Source organism: Platalea leucorodia, assembly GCF_965183815.1.
Source record: "Platalea leucorodia genome assembly, chromosome: 1".
Taxonomy (NCBI): Eukaryota; Metazoa; Chordata; class Aves; order Pelecaniformes; family Threskiornithidae; genus Platalea; species Platalea leucorodia.
In genome coordinates, this window is record NC_138823.1 from 62,314,919 (window position 1) to 62,334,158 (window position 19,240).

At 36.4% G+C, this 19,240-nt stretch overlaps 1 protein-coding gene across 3 annotated transcripts in view; it reads left to right on the top strand.

Moving 5' to 3' along the window:
- The window catches only part of SOCS6 (suppressor of cytokine signaling 6), a 28,951-nt gene extending 13,451 nt beyond the window's left edge, over positions 1-15,500 (top strand). For 2 of the 3 annotated variants that reach the window (XM_082312519.1, XM_082312520.1), the window contains exon 2: positions 11,222-15,500. In XM_082312519.1, coding sequence (XP_082168645.1) covers positions 11,347-12,951 — 1,605 coding nt within the window. In that variant the 5' untranslated portion in view covers positions 11,222-11,346 and the 3' untranslated portion in view covers positions 12,952-15,500. Of the gene's footprint in view, positions 1-4,857; positions 4,909-11,221 lie in introns of all 3 variants that reach the window. The other variant, XM_082312521.1, reaches the window with a different exon arrangement.
- Positions 15,501-19,240: the final 3,740 nt, after the last annotated feature.

A 19,240-nucleotide genomic window follows, 5' to 3' on the forward strand; every position in this document is an offset into this window, starting at 1 on the left:
TGAATGAACAAAACCTATGTGAATTTCACAAAAATGAGATTTCTTTCACCTTGCATGCCTGGGGAATGAGGATAATACCAGTTGTCGGTATTTGTATTCTGTCAGAATTTTCCACTATTAGAAATTAAAGGTATCAGCTGATTCAATGTGCATAAAAAAGCAAAGCCATGGAAGCAGGAGTCTCTGCAGGTTTGAAACTTATTAAATCTTTGAGTTGTATGGCAACTGAATGCCTTGATATGAGGCAAATATTATGCAGTATTTACATTAAACCTTTCTGTATGGTCTGGAGGAGAATGGTGGGATCTTTGTGGTGTCTGTGTAGCAAATATATTGTATTTCACGCTCTGATAATTTAGTGAAGAAAGTCCCAAACCAGAGACCAGTCCCTTCCTCTCTGTGATTCTGAGGAATGTCCTTACCAACTGCTTCTTCCTCCTCATCATGCTTGGAGGTTTCTCTCCATGTGCAAACGCTGTACAGATCTTTCTGCTTCTATTTCTCTTTAATCAAGGCACTGTGCTCTCTTTCCCCTGAGATCATAAACAGGACCACTTAATCCTTCCATTTATGTAGAGGGTTAACTGCATTATAAAGGATTACTGCATCTTAGCTTGAATTGAGAGGATAGAGTGTTATCTTCTACTGAAAGAAAGCTTTTATTGTTATTGAAAATGGCACGGTAGAAGTGGTGGGGGTGATAGCTGCAAAGAACTCAGAGATCCTACCTGGTCATACGAATTTAAAGGGTAATTCAGCCCCAGTCAGAAACTAACCCAGCTGAGGTGAATTTGAAGCCACAGGTGCAGCCATCATCAGTCCTGAGATTCAGGGCAGAATGGTAGGTACAAGAGCAGTGTAAGACTGCAGCGTCTTGCCATTTGTTCAGGCCTTCTAGAGAAGCTGAAAAATAGGAAAATGAATCTTACTTCAAGCACAGGTCCTCCAATGGTAGAACATGACTGTGCTTGATATGGTGGAAAAGCAGAATCCTCTTTTTCTATATAGTGAATTTTCAAACCAGTCTCTATTTTAAAAACTTGTTTCAGCTCCTTTTGTTTCAGCTCATGCATGTGTTAAACAAATCTGTGTGGAATAAATTTATCTTTTAGAATTTAACAGTATTTCTTTTGTTACTAGTGGAATAGATTGAAATAGAACTAAACTTGGATTGTTTGGATTATTGCTTGAAGAAAAGCATGTTCTTAACTTAATAAGTTTTTGGGGTATTTTTACAAAGATTTTTTTTTTTCCCCCTCTGGGTATTTTGAAAATAATTGTACTACTTTGAAATAATTTGTGCAGAATTTTTTTTCCCTGTTTTTGCATATCTTTGATGCCAGGTGAGTGTTATTTGTAGGAACAAAGGCCAATCACATGTTTCTAGTTGTGTGTGATAAGCATAAATGGAAGTGGGAAGGTGAGCAGTTTACAACTTGCTGGTCAAGATACTAGTTTTAGAAATATGTGCTATGAAGCCACCTGTTGGCTAGATAGTGTGGCTAGTGAGATGTTTAAAACATTTAACTTTGAGATTCGCCCCCCCCCCCGAACATGACTTTATGGCTCTCCTGATGTGTTGCTTAGGTTTTCATTTCTGCTCTTCAAGAAGAGAGTATCCCGTGTTGCACCTTAAGGAAAGCATAATTATCATTGTCAGTCATACTTGGCTTGGTGCTACAATGTGTAAATGCTACTTCTTTTCATTTTCACATCAGATGAATTGGACAGGCAGAAGCAAATAGAATGATTATAAAAAAGTAAGAGCTCTTAATTTAGAGATAATGGCAATATTAAAAAAAAAGTGTTTATACCAGCAAGTCATGTAGTGAAGTATGTGGTGATCCTGTGTAACCCTTTATAATTTTCAGCAGAAATATGGTACAAGGCTTCTCTTTCTGTTACTTTTCCTGTATTTTCCTCCTTCCCCTCACAGTGTCTTCCATTCTTTTCTAGCATTATTTTCCTGGATGCAGACAAGCATGTACACGTGTAACTGACTGGTGTATTTCTGTATTGCCTGTTCGGTGCACGCCCTGTGTGCTGCGGGGTTGATCAGTGGCAGCGGTTTGGCCTGAGAAGCTGAATGTCTGTTCTGATAGCACTATAGGAAAGATCATTCATGGTACCTGTTTTACGTCTTCTCATCAAAATATTTGTCGGCAGCAGGCCCTTTTCAGCTGGCTTTGTTCGTGTTTTGGCAGTTGCACACATCGGCAGTGTTTCTATGCTTGCTGTGGAAATACTAGCCTGAAGTAGCCCAACATAAACTTTGAAAGCGAAACCAACATCAATACAAGTCAATATGAAGTGGTAATATTCAGCTGTTGCATGTCTGCTAAGTGTTTTCTTTCCTTTTTTGGGAAGGGCTGGAAAACTGTTTCTCACAATTATGTTATTTAGTCACTAATATTAAAAGAACAGTCAGATTATTGCTGACCACAAAAATCACTTTGAGAGAATGGTCTGGTTTATTGTTTCTGTCTTTCTGGCGTATGCTTTAAATGGATGGACAGCATTTCTAAAATTACGTTTTGAAATGCATGGGGATTCAGAAACAAGCTGCATTTAGAATTGGGTTTTGGTGCCTCCATCCATATAATTAGATAGGTTATATTCTTTTCAACCTATGTTCCAGGATTTAGGCATTAGTGCATAATTCTTCATAAAATGAAGCACAGAAATGCAAATTTTTTGTTTTTACTGAACGTCTTTCCCATTCTTCCTTTTGTTTTCACTATATTCATTTCAAACACTTTTGTTGTTCTCAAATAACTAGGCACAGAACTTGTTCATTGCAAAGGCAGTTTATTATTGTAAAATTGTATGCTGGTTTCTACAGGTAACTTTACAAAAATCTTCTAACAAAATTGTTTTAAAAAAATGTGCCTTTTTACAGAACATGGTGTTGATCCTTATTGCTAAATGAGAAGTTGGTTTGTAGAGCACTGCAGTCTTGAAGCTTTTCTCAGACTCCTAACATAACTGTATTAAGGTTTAAGAGGATTGCATAAATATCTTAGATAAGCATGGAATCCTCCTTGTTATCATGCTGAGGGTACCACCATACCTTACTACTGAGGAGAAACATTTTGGTGTATCCACCTTCTGTCAGGACAGAGAAGTGGGACGGACCCTTACTCAGAAAGGAATTCTCATACATTATCTCCCAGGATATAACATTGCTTATGAAGCTAAACTTAATTTTTGCTGACAGACAGCCTGCTGCAAGGCTGGCTGCTGCAGTCTTGTAAAATAGCAAGAAATGAAAACTGAGCCTAACTGAGCATTATTCTCGTTCTTCGTCTGCTTCTGCACAGCTGTGTGAAAAAGAAAAAAGTTTATTTGCACTCAATGGATGTGATTTCCTGCAATGAAACAAATGCACATGGACTACACACATCAGGTTTCTTTGACTTCTCTCATTTGACTCAGCAAAAATATTTCACTTTTTTCAGTGACTTGGCATACATTGATGTGCTGGGTTATTTTTGTTTGCTCGGTTTCCCCTCACTGTTAGTTCATCAGGGTCTTAGAGCCAATTTGTGGCTTTCTTTTTCCTCTGTAGTTTTTCAGCATGCTTGAAAAATATTGTTAGCAATATACTTTGTTATCAGCTGTCTGCTTAAAAGAAAGTGATGAAAGGTGGTACTTGTGCCAGTCAGTCTTTTAGTAAATGTATAAAAAGTACAGCCTGTTTTGTTCCCTGTTTGAGTGTTGATTCCCAGTTGGTGAGAAATGTAGCAGGAGTGGCTGAAGTGGTTACTGTTCTGTCTGCCATCCACCCAGCTCCCCCAGAGTTTCCTACTCCAGCAGCAATACTGGTCTCGTGATGCTGTGTGCGTTCTTGAGCTGATACCAGCTGATATCAACTGGTGCTGATTTCAGTTTAATATACCGGGTTAGTGTGTCTGTGGTAGCTCGGTAGCAGGCATGCATTCCAATCAGCCATCCTTCTGTAAGGGAGATGTAACCTTGGGTGAGGACTGTTAGTGTTAGTAGCTGGTTTTTGGCTATTACAGTGATGAGATTATTGTAGTTACAAGACTGTATATACACAGATGAACTGTAATACAAAGATGCCATTTAACACTCTTCAGTTACTCCCAAGAGAAAAACTACCAATCAGATAGAAATATTCTGTCCTGCAACCAAATATGGGAAAGAAGAACAGGACTTACTGCAAGAAGCCATGGATTAAGTAGTGTTGGGGGGGGGGGGGGGGGGGGGGAAGTCAGGGAAATCCAGATGTTAAGGGACATCCTTTTCCAACAGCAGGCCAGAGGCGAGCAGTCAAGGTATTCAGACTTCTTCAATGGTTCTGTTCCTGGTTTTGCATACAGTTAATTCCACTAATGGTGGTGAAGAAAAATCCTTTTGTGTCAAGTTTTCATTATTATTTTACCCCACTCTTCTGCATGTTACCAAAGGCATACCTTGCCTATTGTCTGCTAAAGGTTGCTAATAGTGATTAGGATTACTCTGTATGGTGTTAGAACATTAGTGCCCATGGACTATTTTCCCTTTAAGCTTTGTAAAAGGAGGAAAGAAAAATAGGAGAAATGACATGATTTACTGTTGGGGTTTTTTTTGTTTGTTTGAAATTGTAATCTATGTAATACCTATGAAATTATATTAGTCTCTAGACAGTACTTTTCTCAGCTGTTCAAATCTTAGAGGGTGGAAGTTTAAATTTGTGATGAATAACATCTACTCGGTGTCCAGGTCTCTGATTAATTGTCTTAAAAATAGGAGACTTTAAGTACTTTTGAATTGTGAAGAGTACAAAGTACTGTCAGATGAATGTCTTTTTTTTTGTTTTTTTTTGTTTTTTTTTGTTTTTTTACCTTGTTCCAGTTTTATATGAAGGTGTGCATCTGAGCTTCTCCACACTCACTAGAAAAGCAGGTATGCAGGAGAGGATGCACTTTTATAAGATTCGGAATCTTGTATTAAAACAATGTTCATCTATTACCAAGCAAGCCACGACTAAAAACATCTACCTTTTTTGTTGTTTTCAAGATATAGGAGTATGCAATGGAATTTAGATTACTTCATTTAAAGACTCTTCATATTACAGAGTAATACAATGTAGGAATTTACTTGAAGTTCAGGGAAGGGAGAAACCTCACCATTTTCAGTATGCTAATGGCACCTGTAGTAAGAAAGCTGAAAGCTGCCATGTAGTGTATATGTTCTATCAGAAACTGGTGGTGTTTGAAATAGGTATTTAATCTGTCTTTACTTAATGAGTATTTTATGTGTCGTTTCTGTGCTCATATAGACTGAAACTACAAGTACATAGAAGGAAATCTCTTGAGTGAATATTTTCTCTTACTGGTTTGTATCTGGTGATACAGACTTCATTATTAAAATAAAATTAATGGGAACAGGTATGGAGAACAACTTCTTAGTAATTTACATCAATAGATTTAAGAATTCTGGAATAAATTTAGATATTTAGGAATTTCCAAAATATACCACTTGAAATCTGTTATCTTAAGATGCTGTTGTTGAAACACCCTTCCAAGTAATGCATGAATGTATTTCAGCAAGAGTTCAGGGGCAGCAGGGGAACACCACCACATACTTCTGCAGATAATTGTAATGAAAACCTGGTGCTTGTCATGCCCCAGGAATGAAGAAACTTTTTTCAGTTTCAAGGTATTTTTAGTTATTTTCTTAATATAAATAATTATGTTAAAAATACAATAAATTTGAAGTATATGTGCTATGATTCCCTGGAAGAAAACCACTCTGTAGTACAACATTTGCAGTTAATTCTAGCTTTTACATTTTCTTTATAAGCTGAATGTTCTTCTGCTCAACAGTAGAAATGGTTAACAAATCTGTAGTACTGCATTGAAGTTGGAAATTAAGTTTCTAGATACTTTCAAACATGATTTTTTTATTAAAAATAAATCTAAAACATTAAGTTTAACTAAATTTAAGACAGCTCACAATTTTCAAAGTCATGGAATTGTAGAATAATTTAGTTTGAAAAGGACCTCAGGATGTCTCAAATCCAACCTTCACTCAGCCCTGAGATCAGACAGGGTTTCTTCAGGCCTTACGAGGTTGGATCATGGAAACCTACAAGGATGGAGACTTCTGGGGAATGTCTTCTACTGCTTGACTGTCCTCATGGTGGAAAAGCTTTTTCTTTTTGTCAAGTTGGAACTTCTAATTCTCCAGATACATATTTTTCACAATTGTTCCTCAACTGTCTACATTATTTTCTTCGGTTTAGCTCCATGTATAGTTGTGCCAAATGTTCTGAAGCAAGGTCTGCTTAACTTGAAGTTGTAAATGATTTAAGTCTTACTATGATTCAGTCTAAGAATAAAGACTATATATTTATAATGGATAGCCAGACTTCTCAGGAATAATGCAGCTATGGGTTAAAAAAAAAAATCAAGTTTAATGCTCCACTGTTTCACTTTGTGGAAATAAATGAGCAGATTAACATTTATTTTAGGAAAGTCCAAGTTACCTGAAGCAGCATTGATTAATAGTTCCAAGCCGTTTTTGTGATAGTATTTTTATTACAAATTTTTAAAAGCCAATTCTTTGTTCAACCATGACTCGTATTTTGCTCTGCGTTTCCAGTATGATGGTTTCTGTCCCAACTCTTAAAAGTTAATGCTGTTCTATTTCTGAAGTAGTGTATTCTGGCAACATTGACTATAGTACTTGTCTCTGGAAATGAGTGCACCTAACCTAAAAGTGTGAAAAAAAGATAGGAAACCAATAATGGCCATATCAATATAAATAATCAAACTTTTTGTTGGTGTACTTTTGCTAACACTGCATTGAGATAGCTATGTGATTATAGTCCATTGAAACCATTTTCTAGCATCAAACTGAAACTACTCTGAAGTGTTGAATATTCAAACTAGATTTGCACAAACCTTTTTTTTTTTTAAGCTTTCATAGTTTTTCATAAATCTATGCTGGCCACCATAATAACAATTAATATATGATTGCGTGACCTGCTCTTCAGATTTCTGAGAAGCAGCCTGTAAAGTTTCACCTTTAAATCTCTTCACTAATAATTTCACATTTGTATGTGATTAATACATGTTGTTCTTCACTTCAAAATGAGGCACATAAATTTAGTCTTGATTAGTTTTTATAAGCACAATGGGGACCATGGGGTTTGCTGGGTAGTAATCTGGTAGTCCAGGTAATTTTTGTCCGGTGGCCTCTGTTTTGTCAACCTGTGTAATTTTAAAGATTCCAAGATGCAGAATTTGTGTTCAAACTTCATAAGTCAGAATTTCAGTCTGACTCTTTATTCTGTGTGTTAACATCTCATTCTCTTTCTGGGTCTGATTAATCTCCCATTTTCAATCTGTGTGTTCCAGCTGTTTCTGCGTACATAGCCACCAGGCTTTGGGAGTACATTGGCATAGTTCAGAGTCTGTTTATAGTTGCAAGTACCTGCCAGCAGAATTTCTAGAGGTATCTCTAGTTAGGCTGTCTAAATTCGCTGTACAGCAGATGGCACTGGAAGAGCACATCAGTGGGAGACTTCAGTGATGCCATAATGCATACGAAATACTAGCGAAGCTGTTGCAGTGCTGAGGGTTGTGAAGAAGTTGAGTAGCTTGTTTTAATGTATTCCAGGAAGGGTTGCATGCTGAGCTCTTCTATTTCAGCTCTTCTAGATGTAGACGGAGGAAAATTCTACGCTTGCAAGTGTATGAGTGTATCTTATATTGAGGGCTGTTTATAGAGTGCTTTTAAACTAATTAATATGCAATGCAGAATTACTGGTATTTTTTTAAGTACCTGCAAACAAAGAAGAGTATCTGGATCAATTAGGGTATTTGACTTCAGGGTATATTTGCTTTCTCCTGTCTTCAATAAAATATGTGTAAGAAATGTCCTAAAGTAGAGTGGTTCTCCTATGGAAGACTTGTTTAGAGGTTTGCTCTCATCTGTAGGTGTGTTCAGTTTACTTCAGAGAGCTTTGAGCCAGGCTGTCTGTCATTCACTAGATTTTATTGTCTTTTCCTGAATGAATGAGCTGGACTTCTGGATATATGCATGTTGTTTATGTGGTTTATATTTGACCTTCAAACCTTTATTATTTCTTTATATGAAATGTTACAATGATAGAAGTAATGAGTCGTACATTTGGACAATCTTGCGTTTTGCTTGATAAAGGTATTGGCTACTAAGGCAGGCTGACAGATGTAAAATACTTTTTTGCTCAAGCGGGCTCAGTAGTTGCTCTGAAAGTACAAAATTTTGTCTTCTCTATATGCTGCCATAGAGATTTATCTGTTGAGATTATTTTTAGATTTTGGATTTTCATTTGTAAAAAAACCCCACATTTGATACAGAAAGACTAGTATGGGATTAAAAAACTGTTCTTTTAAGTGACTTGCTTAGTCTCTTAGTTATGGAGAAGCTGAAGAAACATAGTTCCTTCAGTCAAAATTTAGGTAACTAATTCTTTTGAAACATACCAATAAAAAAAAAATTCGTGAACCAGACAGTTTGGGGCTCTGTACATGTTCTCTCCACAGTCAGCAATGTGATAATGTTGTTTTATTTTTCTCTGTAGCTTAGAAGGCAGATCTTATTTCATGCTTGCTTTTTTAGGGTTAGGAATTGCAAACAGTATGATGTACTTCCCACAAGCATGGGGAAACGTATCTGGTAAAGTGGAAATAGTATCAGCTTGTGGGTGTCAGTCAGAAGCAGTTGGAGAACACTGTGGATTTCACAAGTGGGGCTAACATGAAGGTTCCTAGGCTTCTGGTACTACATACACAAAGGCATAGTTAAATTTATCAAATGAACGCACACCCTGACTTTGTCAGTTTAGGGGCAGCATAGAATCCTGAAGTTATATTTTTCACTCATTTTGTAGGTTCATTTAGTTACATATGATGAAAAGAGTACTGTAAATTGGTAAGATGGCAAAATCCAAATGGTTTAGGAATAGAAGGTCAACAAGGCATGTAACTGCTTTTATCAGTATCTAGCTTTTTCTTAATTACTGTACTTTGTCAGTTATTCTGATACGCCAGATTTCAGACATAAAACCCACTAAATGTATTATTCTCATGTTTGGTTTCCAGTACTTCCATATTTACCAATTATTTCAAACATATGGAGCTCATATTAAATATCAGTATTTTAAAACATGAAATTTTAGAGTTCTGCATGTATCTGTCAAAAGAAAAGTAAAAGTAGTGTCTTAACCTTTGAAAATACATACGCATATCTGAGTATCATCTTCAAATTGTGTAAGTGGAATATGGTTTTTCAAGGTGTCAGGACTCCAGATACCACAGGGGTCATGTTAAAAGTGGAAAATAAGCAGTGAACTTCTAATAAAATACTACTCCTGTTTTTTAAGGTTTTAATATTCCTTTATAGCAACAGTTGGTTCTTAGTCTTTTGTTAGGAAACAAGTTTTTTGGGCATGTTTGTTCTTTGCTGATGGAAAGTAAATCAGTTTACAGGCAGAAGAGAAACCTTTTAGTTTCTCCCTGTTGACAGAAAGGAAAGGAAAGTGCTGTTTAGTTTGGTAATTAAGAAAAGGAAATGGAAAGAGCTGAAGATACTTAAAGATAGACTTGGGAAATGTGGGAGGTTATGGCAAAGACAGAACAGGTCTTCAAGGTAGAGTGATGCAGTAGTGTAGGGAATTTGAAGACAGGACTAGGGTACAAATCCAAGTAAATCAAGCTTTAGTGCTTCTGCTGTTTATGAGAACAGTGTTCAACCCCCCAGCAGCAGGGCTTTACTTAAAATTTTTCAAGGTATTTTGAAGTTCAGAATCCTTAGATACCTTGCATTGTCTTTTAGTTTGCTTTGGGTAAGATCCTTTAGCCTTTGTGTTCTTGAGGACCACAAAAGTTGGGCTGGACAAGAGTAATAGTCAATGGATTGCTGTTTGATTATAGTAATCAATCTCCTTACATGCTTTTATGCAATTTTTGAATGGTTAATTAAGAAAATCCTATTGTTTAGTTGATAAAACTTTTTTCAGTTCACTGTACTTTTTTTCTCAGTTGCTTGTATTGTGATACCATGGGAGAAAAGTGGGAAGTGCATACATAAGGGCTGCTTTACTTTCCCGTCAGTCCCCCAAACTTGGAAGATTTCTTGAAAGATTCTCGGACTCCTCCAGCTTGCCATGCTTAGTTTAGAGCCAGGCGTGCTGCTGCAGTTCGTGCTGCTAACATAACACATATTTGGAGGTACATGAAAAAATGGCTACTACTTAACTGTAGTACCTACTTCCGTGGCAGCAGCAACTTCCCTCTCTTCTCTTTCCCTTCTTCTTCCCTTCTCTGAAAAGCTGCTTGCTTTGGAAGGTCTAACTGATATTAAAAAAAAAAAACAAAAAAAAAAAACACAAAAAAAACCCCCAAACAAACCCAAAACCCCAAACCCTAAACCAAAAAAACAAGCTGAAAAGTTAAATTTATGGAGGGGGTGGGTACATGACTCTGGAAGACACCAGATGGGAGGAGTTGACTGGGACTTAAGCAGATATGTCCGCTTAGTCTTGGTAGAAGTATTGGAGGAAGAAAAGCTCTAATAGTACTAGGCAAGGAGAGCCTGTGATGTGAACTCCTCTACACTTAAAACAGAGTTTGGAAATCACTTTTCTTTCACAGAAGTTCAGGAGGGGACTTCTATGGTTTGCTCTAAGCACATGTTACTTTGCCGTTAATTTCTCTCTATTTTTTGAAGGGAGTTAGTTTTCCTGTAATTATGTAACTATTTGAATATTGCTCAATTGTCCTGTGTACAGACAGTATGAGCTTGTAAGACTATGTTTTTAGGACTAATCACAGCTTAACATGTATGTAAGAATCCTGTCGGATAGAATATCTTCTGTAGTTTTATCTTCTGTAGTTATTTTTGTGGAGATTTTTTCTTTGAAGCCTTCTGAAAGAGGGGTGTTTCTGTGCTTGAAAGTTTTAAAAGCATGCATTAAAATATATATGCCTATGAGTGTGATGCAGTGTGTGTTAAAAGCAGAAAAAGTTGTGGAAATCTCCAAGGCAGATGTAGCAGATTCGTTTTTTGAGCCTGATTGGTTTCCAAATCACCTCTCTATATTTACTTTTATTTGATGCCCGTTACTTAAGTACTGCAATTTCTGTTTTGTTTGGAGAGGGGGAAACCCTTATGGGTAATTTTTAAAATATTTCTTTTGTGAAGTTAATTGGTTTTTATTTGTTTCCAGGAAATGGCTCTTGAAGTTAAATGAGGCTGGATAAAACACATAAATGAAGCAGAAGCTGCTCTGCATGTGTTAGGGCTATATCACCACAAGCACTGCTGATCAGCCAGACTTGGTAACTTGTCATAATGAAGAAAATTAGTCTCAAAACAATTCGCAAGTCCTTTAACTTAAATAAAAGTAAAGATGAAAGTGACTTTGTAGTGGTTCAGCAGCCATCGTTAAGTGAATTTGGAAAAGATGACTCCTTGTTTGGCAGCTGCTATGGTAAAGATTTGGCTAGCTGTGAAGTCAATAGTGAAGATGAAAAAGGAGGCAAAAATAGATCAAAAAGTGAAAGCTTAATGGGTACGTTAAAAAGGAGGCTTTCAGCAAAACAAAAACAGAAAGGCAAAGGCAGCACACCATCTGTAAGCTCTGCAGATGATGACACCTTTTCGTCTTCATCTGCTCCAATAACCTTCAAAGATGTGCGAGCTCAAAGACCTCTGAGATCCACTTCCCTCCGTAATCACCATTACAGTCCAACTCCATGGCCCCTTCGACCTACAAATTCAGAAGAGACTTGCATTAAAATGGAAGTGAAAGTCAAGGCCTTGGTCCATTCCTCTAATCCAAGCCCAGCACTGAATGGCGTTCGAAAGGACTTCCATGACTTGCAGTCAGACAGCGTGTTCCAGGAACAAAACAATGCATTAAAAAATACGGAATCTCAGAATGGGGACTTGCATCTTCATATTGATGAACATGTGCCTGTAGTTATTGGATTAATGCCTCAGGACTACATTCAGTATACTGTGCCTTTAGATGAGGGAATGTATCCTTTGGAAGGATCACGTAGTTACTGTCTGGATAGTTCCTCGCCCATGGAAGTTTCAACTGTTTCTTCTCAAGTGGGGGGAAATGCTTTCCATGAAGAAGAGAGCCAAGTGGATCAGGATGTAGTCGTTGCACCAGATATCTTTGTGGACCAGACGGTGAATGGTTTGTTGATTGGTACCACAGGAGTCATGTTGCAAAGCCCAAGAGTTAGTCACAGCGATGTCCCTCCACTCTCACCTTTGCTACCTCCAATGCAGAATAATCAAATCCAAAGGAACTTCAGTGGATTGAATGGCACAGATGCCCACGTGGCTGAAAGTATGCGCTGCCATTTGAATTTTGATCCTAACACTGCCCCTGGAGTTGGAAGAGTTTATGATTCTGTACAGAACAGTGGTCCCATGGTTGTGACAAGTCTCACAGAAGAACTGAAAAAACTTGCAAAACAAGGATGGTACTGGGGCCCCATTACACGTTGGGAGGCAGAGGGAAAATTAGCTAATGTGCCTGATGGCTCGTTTCTTGTTCGAGATAGTTCTGATGATCGTTATCTTTTAAGTTTGAGTTTTCGTTCCCATGGAAAAACTCTTCACACTAGAATTGAACACTCAAATGGTAGGTTTAGCTTTTATGAACAACCAGATGTGGAGGGACATACATCTATAGTTGACTTAATTGAACATTCAATCAGGGACTCTGAAAATGGAGCTTTCTGCTATTCGAGATCCCGACTGCCTGGATCGGCAACTTACCCAGTGAGACTGACAAATCCAGTATCACGGTTTATGCAGGTGCGTTCTTTACAATACCTGTGTCGTTTTGTAATACGTCAGTACACCAGAATAGACCTGATTCAGAAACTGCCTTTGCCAAACAAAATGAAGGATTATTTACAGGAAAAGCACTACTGAAAGCTTATGGGAATCTTGCATCTTGCACTTTGGGAACAACAACAACAAAAAGAGATTGAATTACAGTTTACAGACTTTCATTATTATCAAAATCTTTTGCTGCCATAAAAATATTTCATTTTTGTGTGTAAAAGTAATGCATTTGGATTTATGTTTGTTTGGGGGGGGGGGTTGTGTATTTTGGGGGGCTTTTTTTTTTTTTTTTTTTGGAAGAATGATCTCAAGTTTATTTTTAGAAGTGTGAAATAGCTATCTTTCATCAATGTGCAGATTAATCACAATGTGAATGATCAAATTCTCCTTAATTTCCCCCAAGTCCTTTGCTGCTATCCACTGTGATTTTTATGCATTGAAAGCACATTTCATGTGTATTCAACCATAAGTAAAAGTCAAATGAAACTTGTTGAATGGAATTTTTTTTTCCTTTAAAATAGCCTGTTTAAAAAAAAAAAAAAAATCGTGGATAAAAAACATTGGTATTCTAAATTTACATTTAAATTTACAAAGAATTTACATCTATGTTAAAACCAATTTCCTAGTATCTTAATTATAAATTTCTATAGAGATATGCCCTAATGTAGAACTTACAGACAGAGCTGTGTGATAAGAACATGGTTATGCAGCATATCTTTGGCAAAAAAACACCTTTCTCCTAAGCCTTGTGTTGTCCGCACACTATTTTGTGTTTGAGAAGGTTGGTTCAGCTTTCTTCTTGTCTCAGTATTTTGTCCTTCTAAAAATGGCCTTTTTTAAAAAAAAAAAGTCTGTGAAAGTCAATGTGTAGTACCTATAAGGAAATTGTGGTATTGGGGCCTTGTCAAATATTACCTTTTAAAATCATTCCATCGGTTAAATAAATGAACACCTACTAGGTCCCCTCTTTCTGTCCTTTTCCCTCCTACCTTCTCTTGGGGGGCAGGGAGGGAAGGGGGGGCAGGAATTTCCTGGATTTGTAGGAAGACTCTAGGAATTGTTATTATGGGAACACAAATTGATAAGCCATTTTAGGGATGGGGTAAAACTTCTGATAGGATGATTTCTACAATATATATTCAAACTACTTGAAATTTTATCGTTTTCTGCAATTTTTTTTCACTTCAGAAATGCTGTAATACACTAATGTCCTTTGGATTGTTTTCCCCTTTTGTTGGATATGCTTTGGGGAGGAAGGAACAGGACTGATAACATTTTGGATGGAAGATGCTTAAAATGCATCTCTAAAGCTCTGTTCTTCTAGCCTTTAAAATTATGGAGAAAAGAGGTTTGGATATACATTGACCACAGAAAATGTTTCAGTTTACTGTCATGAAATATGTTTTGACATACGAAATATTGAATCAATTAAGTAAATGTTTATGATATCTGTCAAAGATTCTGGCATTTGAAAAGCTTACAGTTATTCTAACCTTCTGTAGGGAAAAAAGACTTTCAGTGGGGAGTACAGGTTCTACACTGTTAATATTTTTGTCATGCAAGGTTAATCCATGGCATTTTCCTGTTTTGTTTCAAGTTTTTTTTCCCCCCATGATTCTATCACTTTTATGAGTTATTTGTTAAAGGGGTCATGGCTGGCTTGGGAGGGAGGCTTGCCTTTGCCTGCCTCTGCCTCCCTGTTTTGTATTTTAGAATGTCATCTTCCCCCATCTCTGGTAGGAGTTGCTAGTCAGTAAACATCAGCTTAGAAAAGGCTGTTCGTCTTTGATACAGCTTTCTTGTTTAGGTCATTTTCTTCTCCTTGTTTAATCTAGCCTTTTGTCCCCTGAAATGAGTCTTTAGTAATGAATACAGTATTGCTGCAAGGTGGTGCAATAGCACTACATCTTGGGTTGCCTGAATTGATAGACTAAATTTATATTTTTTTAATTTATTTTTTGACCATAATGTTTAACTAAAAAATAAAAAAAAGAAAATCAAAGGTAGATAAAGGCTGCCTTTGCTTTTAAGGGAGGGAGAATAAGGATTTCTTCTTTAGTCTGATAAAGTTTTAAGCTTAAAAAAATCTAGAGCAGTCTATATGCGTAATTTGTTGGCTCTGCCATTGAGATGTATGTATGCAAGTGTGAATTCCATTTTCTTTTTTCCTCTACTGACTTCCCCCTCCCCCTGAATCAGGATCACTAACTTTATTCAAAAAGGCACAATAACCTATTGTATGGTACAGTGTTCTGATTCTGTCTGTGGGGAGGAAAAAGAAAATCATTTTTATGGATTTCAGATGCATACTTTTGGAAGAAAACCTCTGGTATTTTCTTCACTTTAAAAATTCTTTCCCCATACCAGCTAGAGGGCCTATGCATTCTACGGAATCTTTGAAAAATTATAATATATTAAATATTTTCTTTGCCATTTAATACCACTATTGAATGCATTAAATGTATGTTTATACTACACCACATGCATTAATTTAGCAGTCATTGCATTGAAACTTAAATAGTTGAAGCTATAATATCCTGGTCTTACTGCTGAACTGAAAACCATGCAAAAACACACATGCTAAATTTCTTGCCCATGCCTTCATAAATTTCAGTTTGTTCACTCATATGTGTTGATGCCTTTTTTTTTTTTTTTTTTTTTTTTTTTTTTAAAACTTTGGTTCAGCTATCCAGTTTTTGAATTGCCTTCCTTGCTGTGTTCTTCATCTGCAAACTTAATCAGGTCAAGTTAACTTTGTCATTTTTTGCCCCCCATAAATCTTCCACGAAAGGAACACTGTAAAGTGGTTGAGACCTAGGATGTGAGAACCATATAGCACTTTGTTTCTAAATAAAAAATGGTGGTGATAATTATACTAAGCTCAAAATACTTTAAATCAGTAGTAAGTAGACACATATACTTATTTTTACAGGTTTCATTAATCAGAACCTCGCAGTATTTTTTCGTGCTGAGGTAACTGGCCAGCCAGCAGAAGGAGCCCAGAAAAATGACTTTGAAAACATTAAAGATACTTACAATTTCTTATAATAAAGATTAATATAAAAGAAACACAGTAACATTTATTTATGAGACAATTTAGAAGTACTCGGAGTAATCACAAAAATTATGTTGACTTCTGCTTCATGAAAATTAGAGTAACAAAGTATCCTTGACAAATAAAAGGAAAACAATTGAGGATATTTTGGGACCTTTGGAATTAGATACACTAGGAATAAAAGCTAACTGACTATGATCCTTACAGTGTAGAAGTATGGCTATTTATTCAGCACAACAGTTTAAGGGTTAAAAAGGTATGTTTTTTATGCAATTGAATTGTGGAAAAATGTTTTTGAAAATGGAACTTTGAAATAAAACTCCTTTTTTGAGCATCTGAAATGACTGACATTATTGATAACATGGTCTGTTTTACCAATTAGTAAAACAACACCTTGTATTTGGAAATAGAAAAGTAAATTTGCACCATTTCTTCTGGTTTTTTTTTTTTTTTTTTTTTTTTTTTTTTTTTTTTTTTTTTGTAAGCCAGTGTTACAAACAACTGAAAGTGATTTGTATTTTTGGATCTATTTGAAGGATATAGCACTTATCCTGCTGATGACATAGTGAATGCCATCTTTTTATCAAAATGTTTTTCTGTTGGAAGGATCAGAAATGCAATTATTAATTAAACTCTTTGTTCTCAGATAGGCTGACTTCACATTTTTGTTAAAGCCAAATTATTTCTGTGAATATTGACTGCTGGGCTAAGTGAAATCTGTGCAGTTTTTGTTTTGATGCATTTCATCTATGTGAATACTGGAATTATAAATTTAAAACACCATTCCAGCGATATATTGGCTATGATTCTGATGAGAAGTATTTATCTGTTATTGAACTTTCAGATTCTGAACTAAGCTATGGATAAATTAATGATTGCCAATTTAATTTCTTAAAATCTTTTTACGACTGCAAAGAATAAAAATTGCAAGCATTCTTTATAAATAAAATATGGGCTAGATGGTAGTTCATAATAAGGGAAATATGGCATTGTTGTATCTGGAGAGTGTTCTAAATTCTATAAAGATAATGAAAAATTCTTAAAGAATTTTGTATGAATACATGTTGGGTTAAAGAATTTTTATAGTGATGATGGAGTGCCATGAAGTTAATACTTGCAATCCAGATTGCTGTAGTTTACACTTTTCTCTGTTTCAGACCTGGTGTGCACTATTTGTACTAAGCACGCCACAGAGTGAATTATCCAAAGTCCATTGATTTTAATGTGTTTTGGTTTGTAAACAAAATTATAGTAATTTCTTGCACATTTTTGAAAAATAATTGTATAAGGATTTATGTATCTGCTTCTGGATACAGTGTGTAAATAAAAATTTCATTCACAAAAAGATTTGTGGAGTGTTCTTTACCTTAATAGCATTCTAAAACAAACAAACAAAAAAAGACAGACATTGTAAAATTTGGGCATCTGGCTTAAACATTTAAATTCTAATGGTTACAATTTAAACCATTCTGTATATATATTTTTTTAACCCCTGCTAGTTGACTTATCAAAACATTTCTATATACCGATTATATTAATTCCTACTTTTCAAAGCAAGAAGAAAAATTGCCAAAACATAACTAGAATATGATTTTTAAAAGGCCTGCATACATAATGTAAGTTAACTTTTTGATAATTTTTGTTTTTTTTTCCTTAAAAAAATTACAGAATTGATAACAAAAGTCTCCATTTCAAAGGTAATATACCATCTCTTGGCTTCCAAGCAAGCAAATAATTCTTAATTTAGTTCTAAAGTAAAAAATTATATATGGTGTTGATCTGCATATATTCACTTGATGCTGTCCTACATTCACTTTAAAAAGGGAGTGGCATTTTAAACACTGGGAAATCACACAAATAAACCAGAAGGTCAAGGATAAACAATTTCTATCTTACAAAAGATATGCACAATTGTTCACATCTTTTCATGTAGTTGTGACTTACAGACTCGCTACTCAAATTCAAGAAAATATCACCTGCTTCTTAGATCTTGGTTATAGCTGGTTTTGTTTTTTTAAACCAACCAAACAAAAAACCCAACTGTGGTAGCGAGTCATTATTGTTCATATTGTCCACAGTTATGTACTTTTCTATGTATTCTGTGACTTAATTCCTAAAACCGTAACCAGAAATAATTCATAGTTTTTGCAGTTTAAGACTTCCTACTGCTGGGGCCAGTATTGCACACTCAGTATGGTGTGTGGTTCACTGGGGATCTTGCTGGGTTTTTAAGTCTGCATGATGCTCTTGTCTACATTTGTTCTATTCACTCCAGAAAATTTGGCGAGAAATAAACTTATCCTCAAATGTTTTGTTGGTAAGTGGTGAAAGGTGAGTAAAAGTTAATTTTACAGCTGCCTAGCGTGATCCAGACAGGGCTGAAATGTTTATAGTCAAGATGCCTGTAATCCTAATTATTTCTACCTCACAGTCAATTTCGTAGCTGTGAGAGGGGAAGAGAAACACTAAGACGCTGCCAGATACAGAAAGCTTGCTGTACGTCTGATAATGTAACCCTTGTACCAAGACACAAAGGCAGGGCTTGGGGCTGGGGAGGTGTATTGAGCCATAGAATCACAGAACACCAGGTTGGAAGGGACCTCAAGGATCATCTGGCCCAACCTTTCTTGGGAAAAGCACAGTCTAGACAATATGGCCCAGCTGAATTTTAAGTGTCCAATGTTGGGGAATCCACCACTTCTCTGGGGAGATTATTCCAATCACTGATCTCATTGTGAAAAATTTTCCTCTTGTGTCCAATCGGAATCTCCCCAGGAGTAACTTGTATGCATTACCCCTCATCTTTTCCATGTGACTCCTCGTAAAAAGGGAATCTCTATCTTCTTTGTAGCCACCCTTTAAATACTGGAACATGGTGATAAGGTGACCCGTAAGCCACCTTTTTCTCAAGGCTGAACAAACTCTGTTCTCTCAGCCTTTCCCAATATGGCAGGCTTCCCAGTCTTTGGTCATCTTTGTGGCCCTTCTCTGGACCCTCTCCAGCCTGGCCACATCTTTTTTGCATAGCAGGGACCAAAACTGAACACAGTATTCCAGGCATGGCCTGACAAGCGCTGAGCAGAGTGGGATAATGACTTCTTTACCTCTGCTGGTGATGTCCTTTTTGATGCGACCCAGCATCCTGTTGGCTTTCTTTGCAGCAGGAGCATACTGTTCACTCATAGTGATCTTGTTGTCCACCAGGACCCCCAGGTCCCTTTCCATAGAGCTGCTCCGCAGCCAGGTAGATCCCAGCCTGTGCTGCACTCCTGGATTATGTTTTCCCAGGTGCAAGACCTTACACTTGTCCTTGCTTAACTT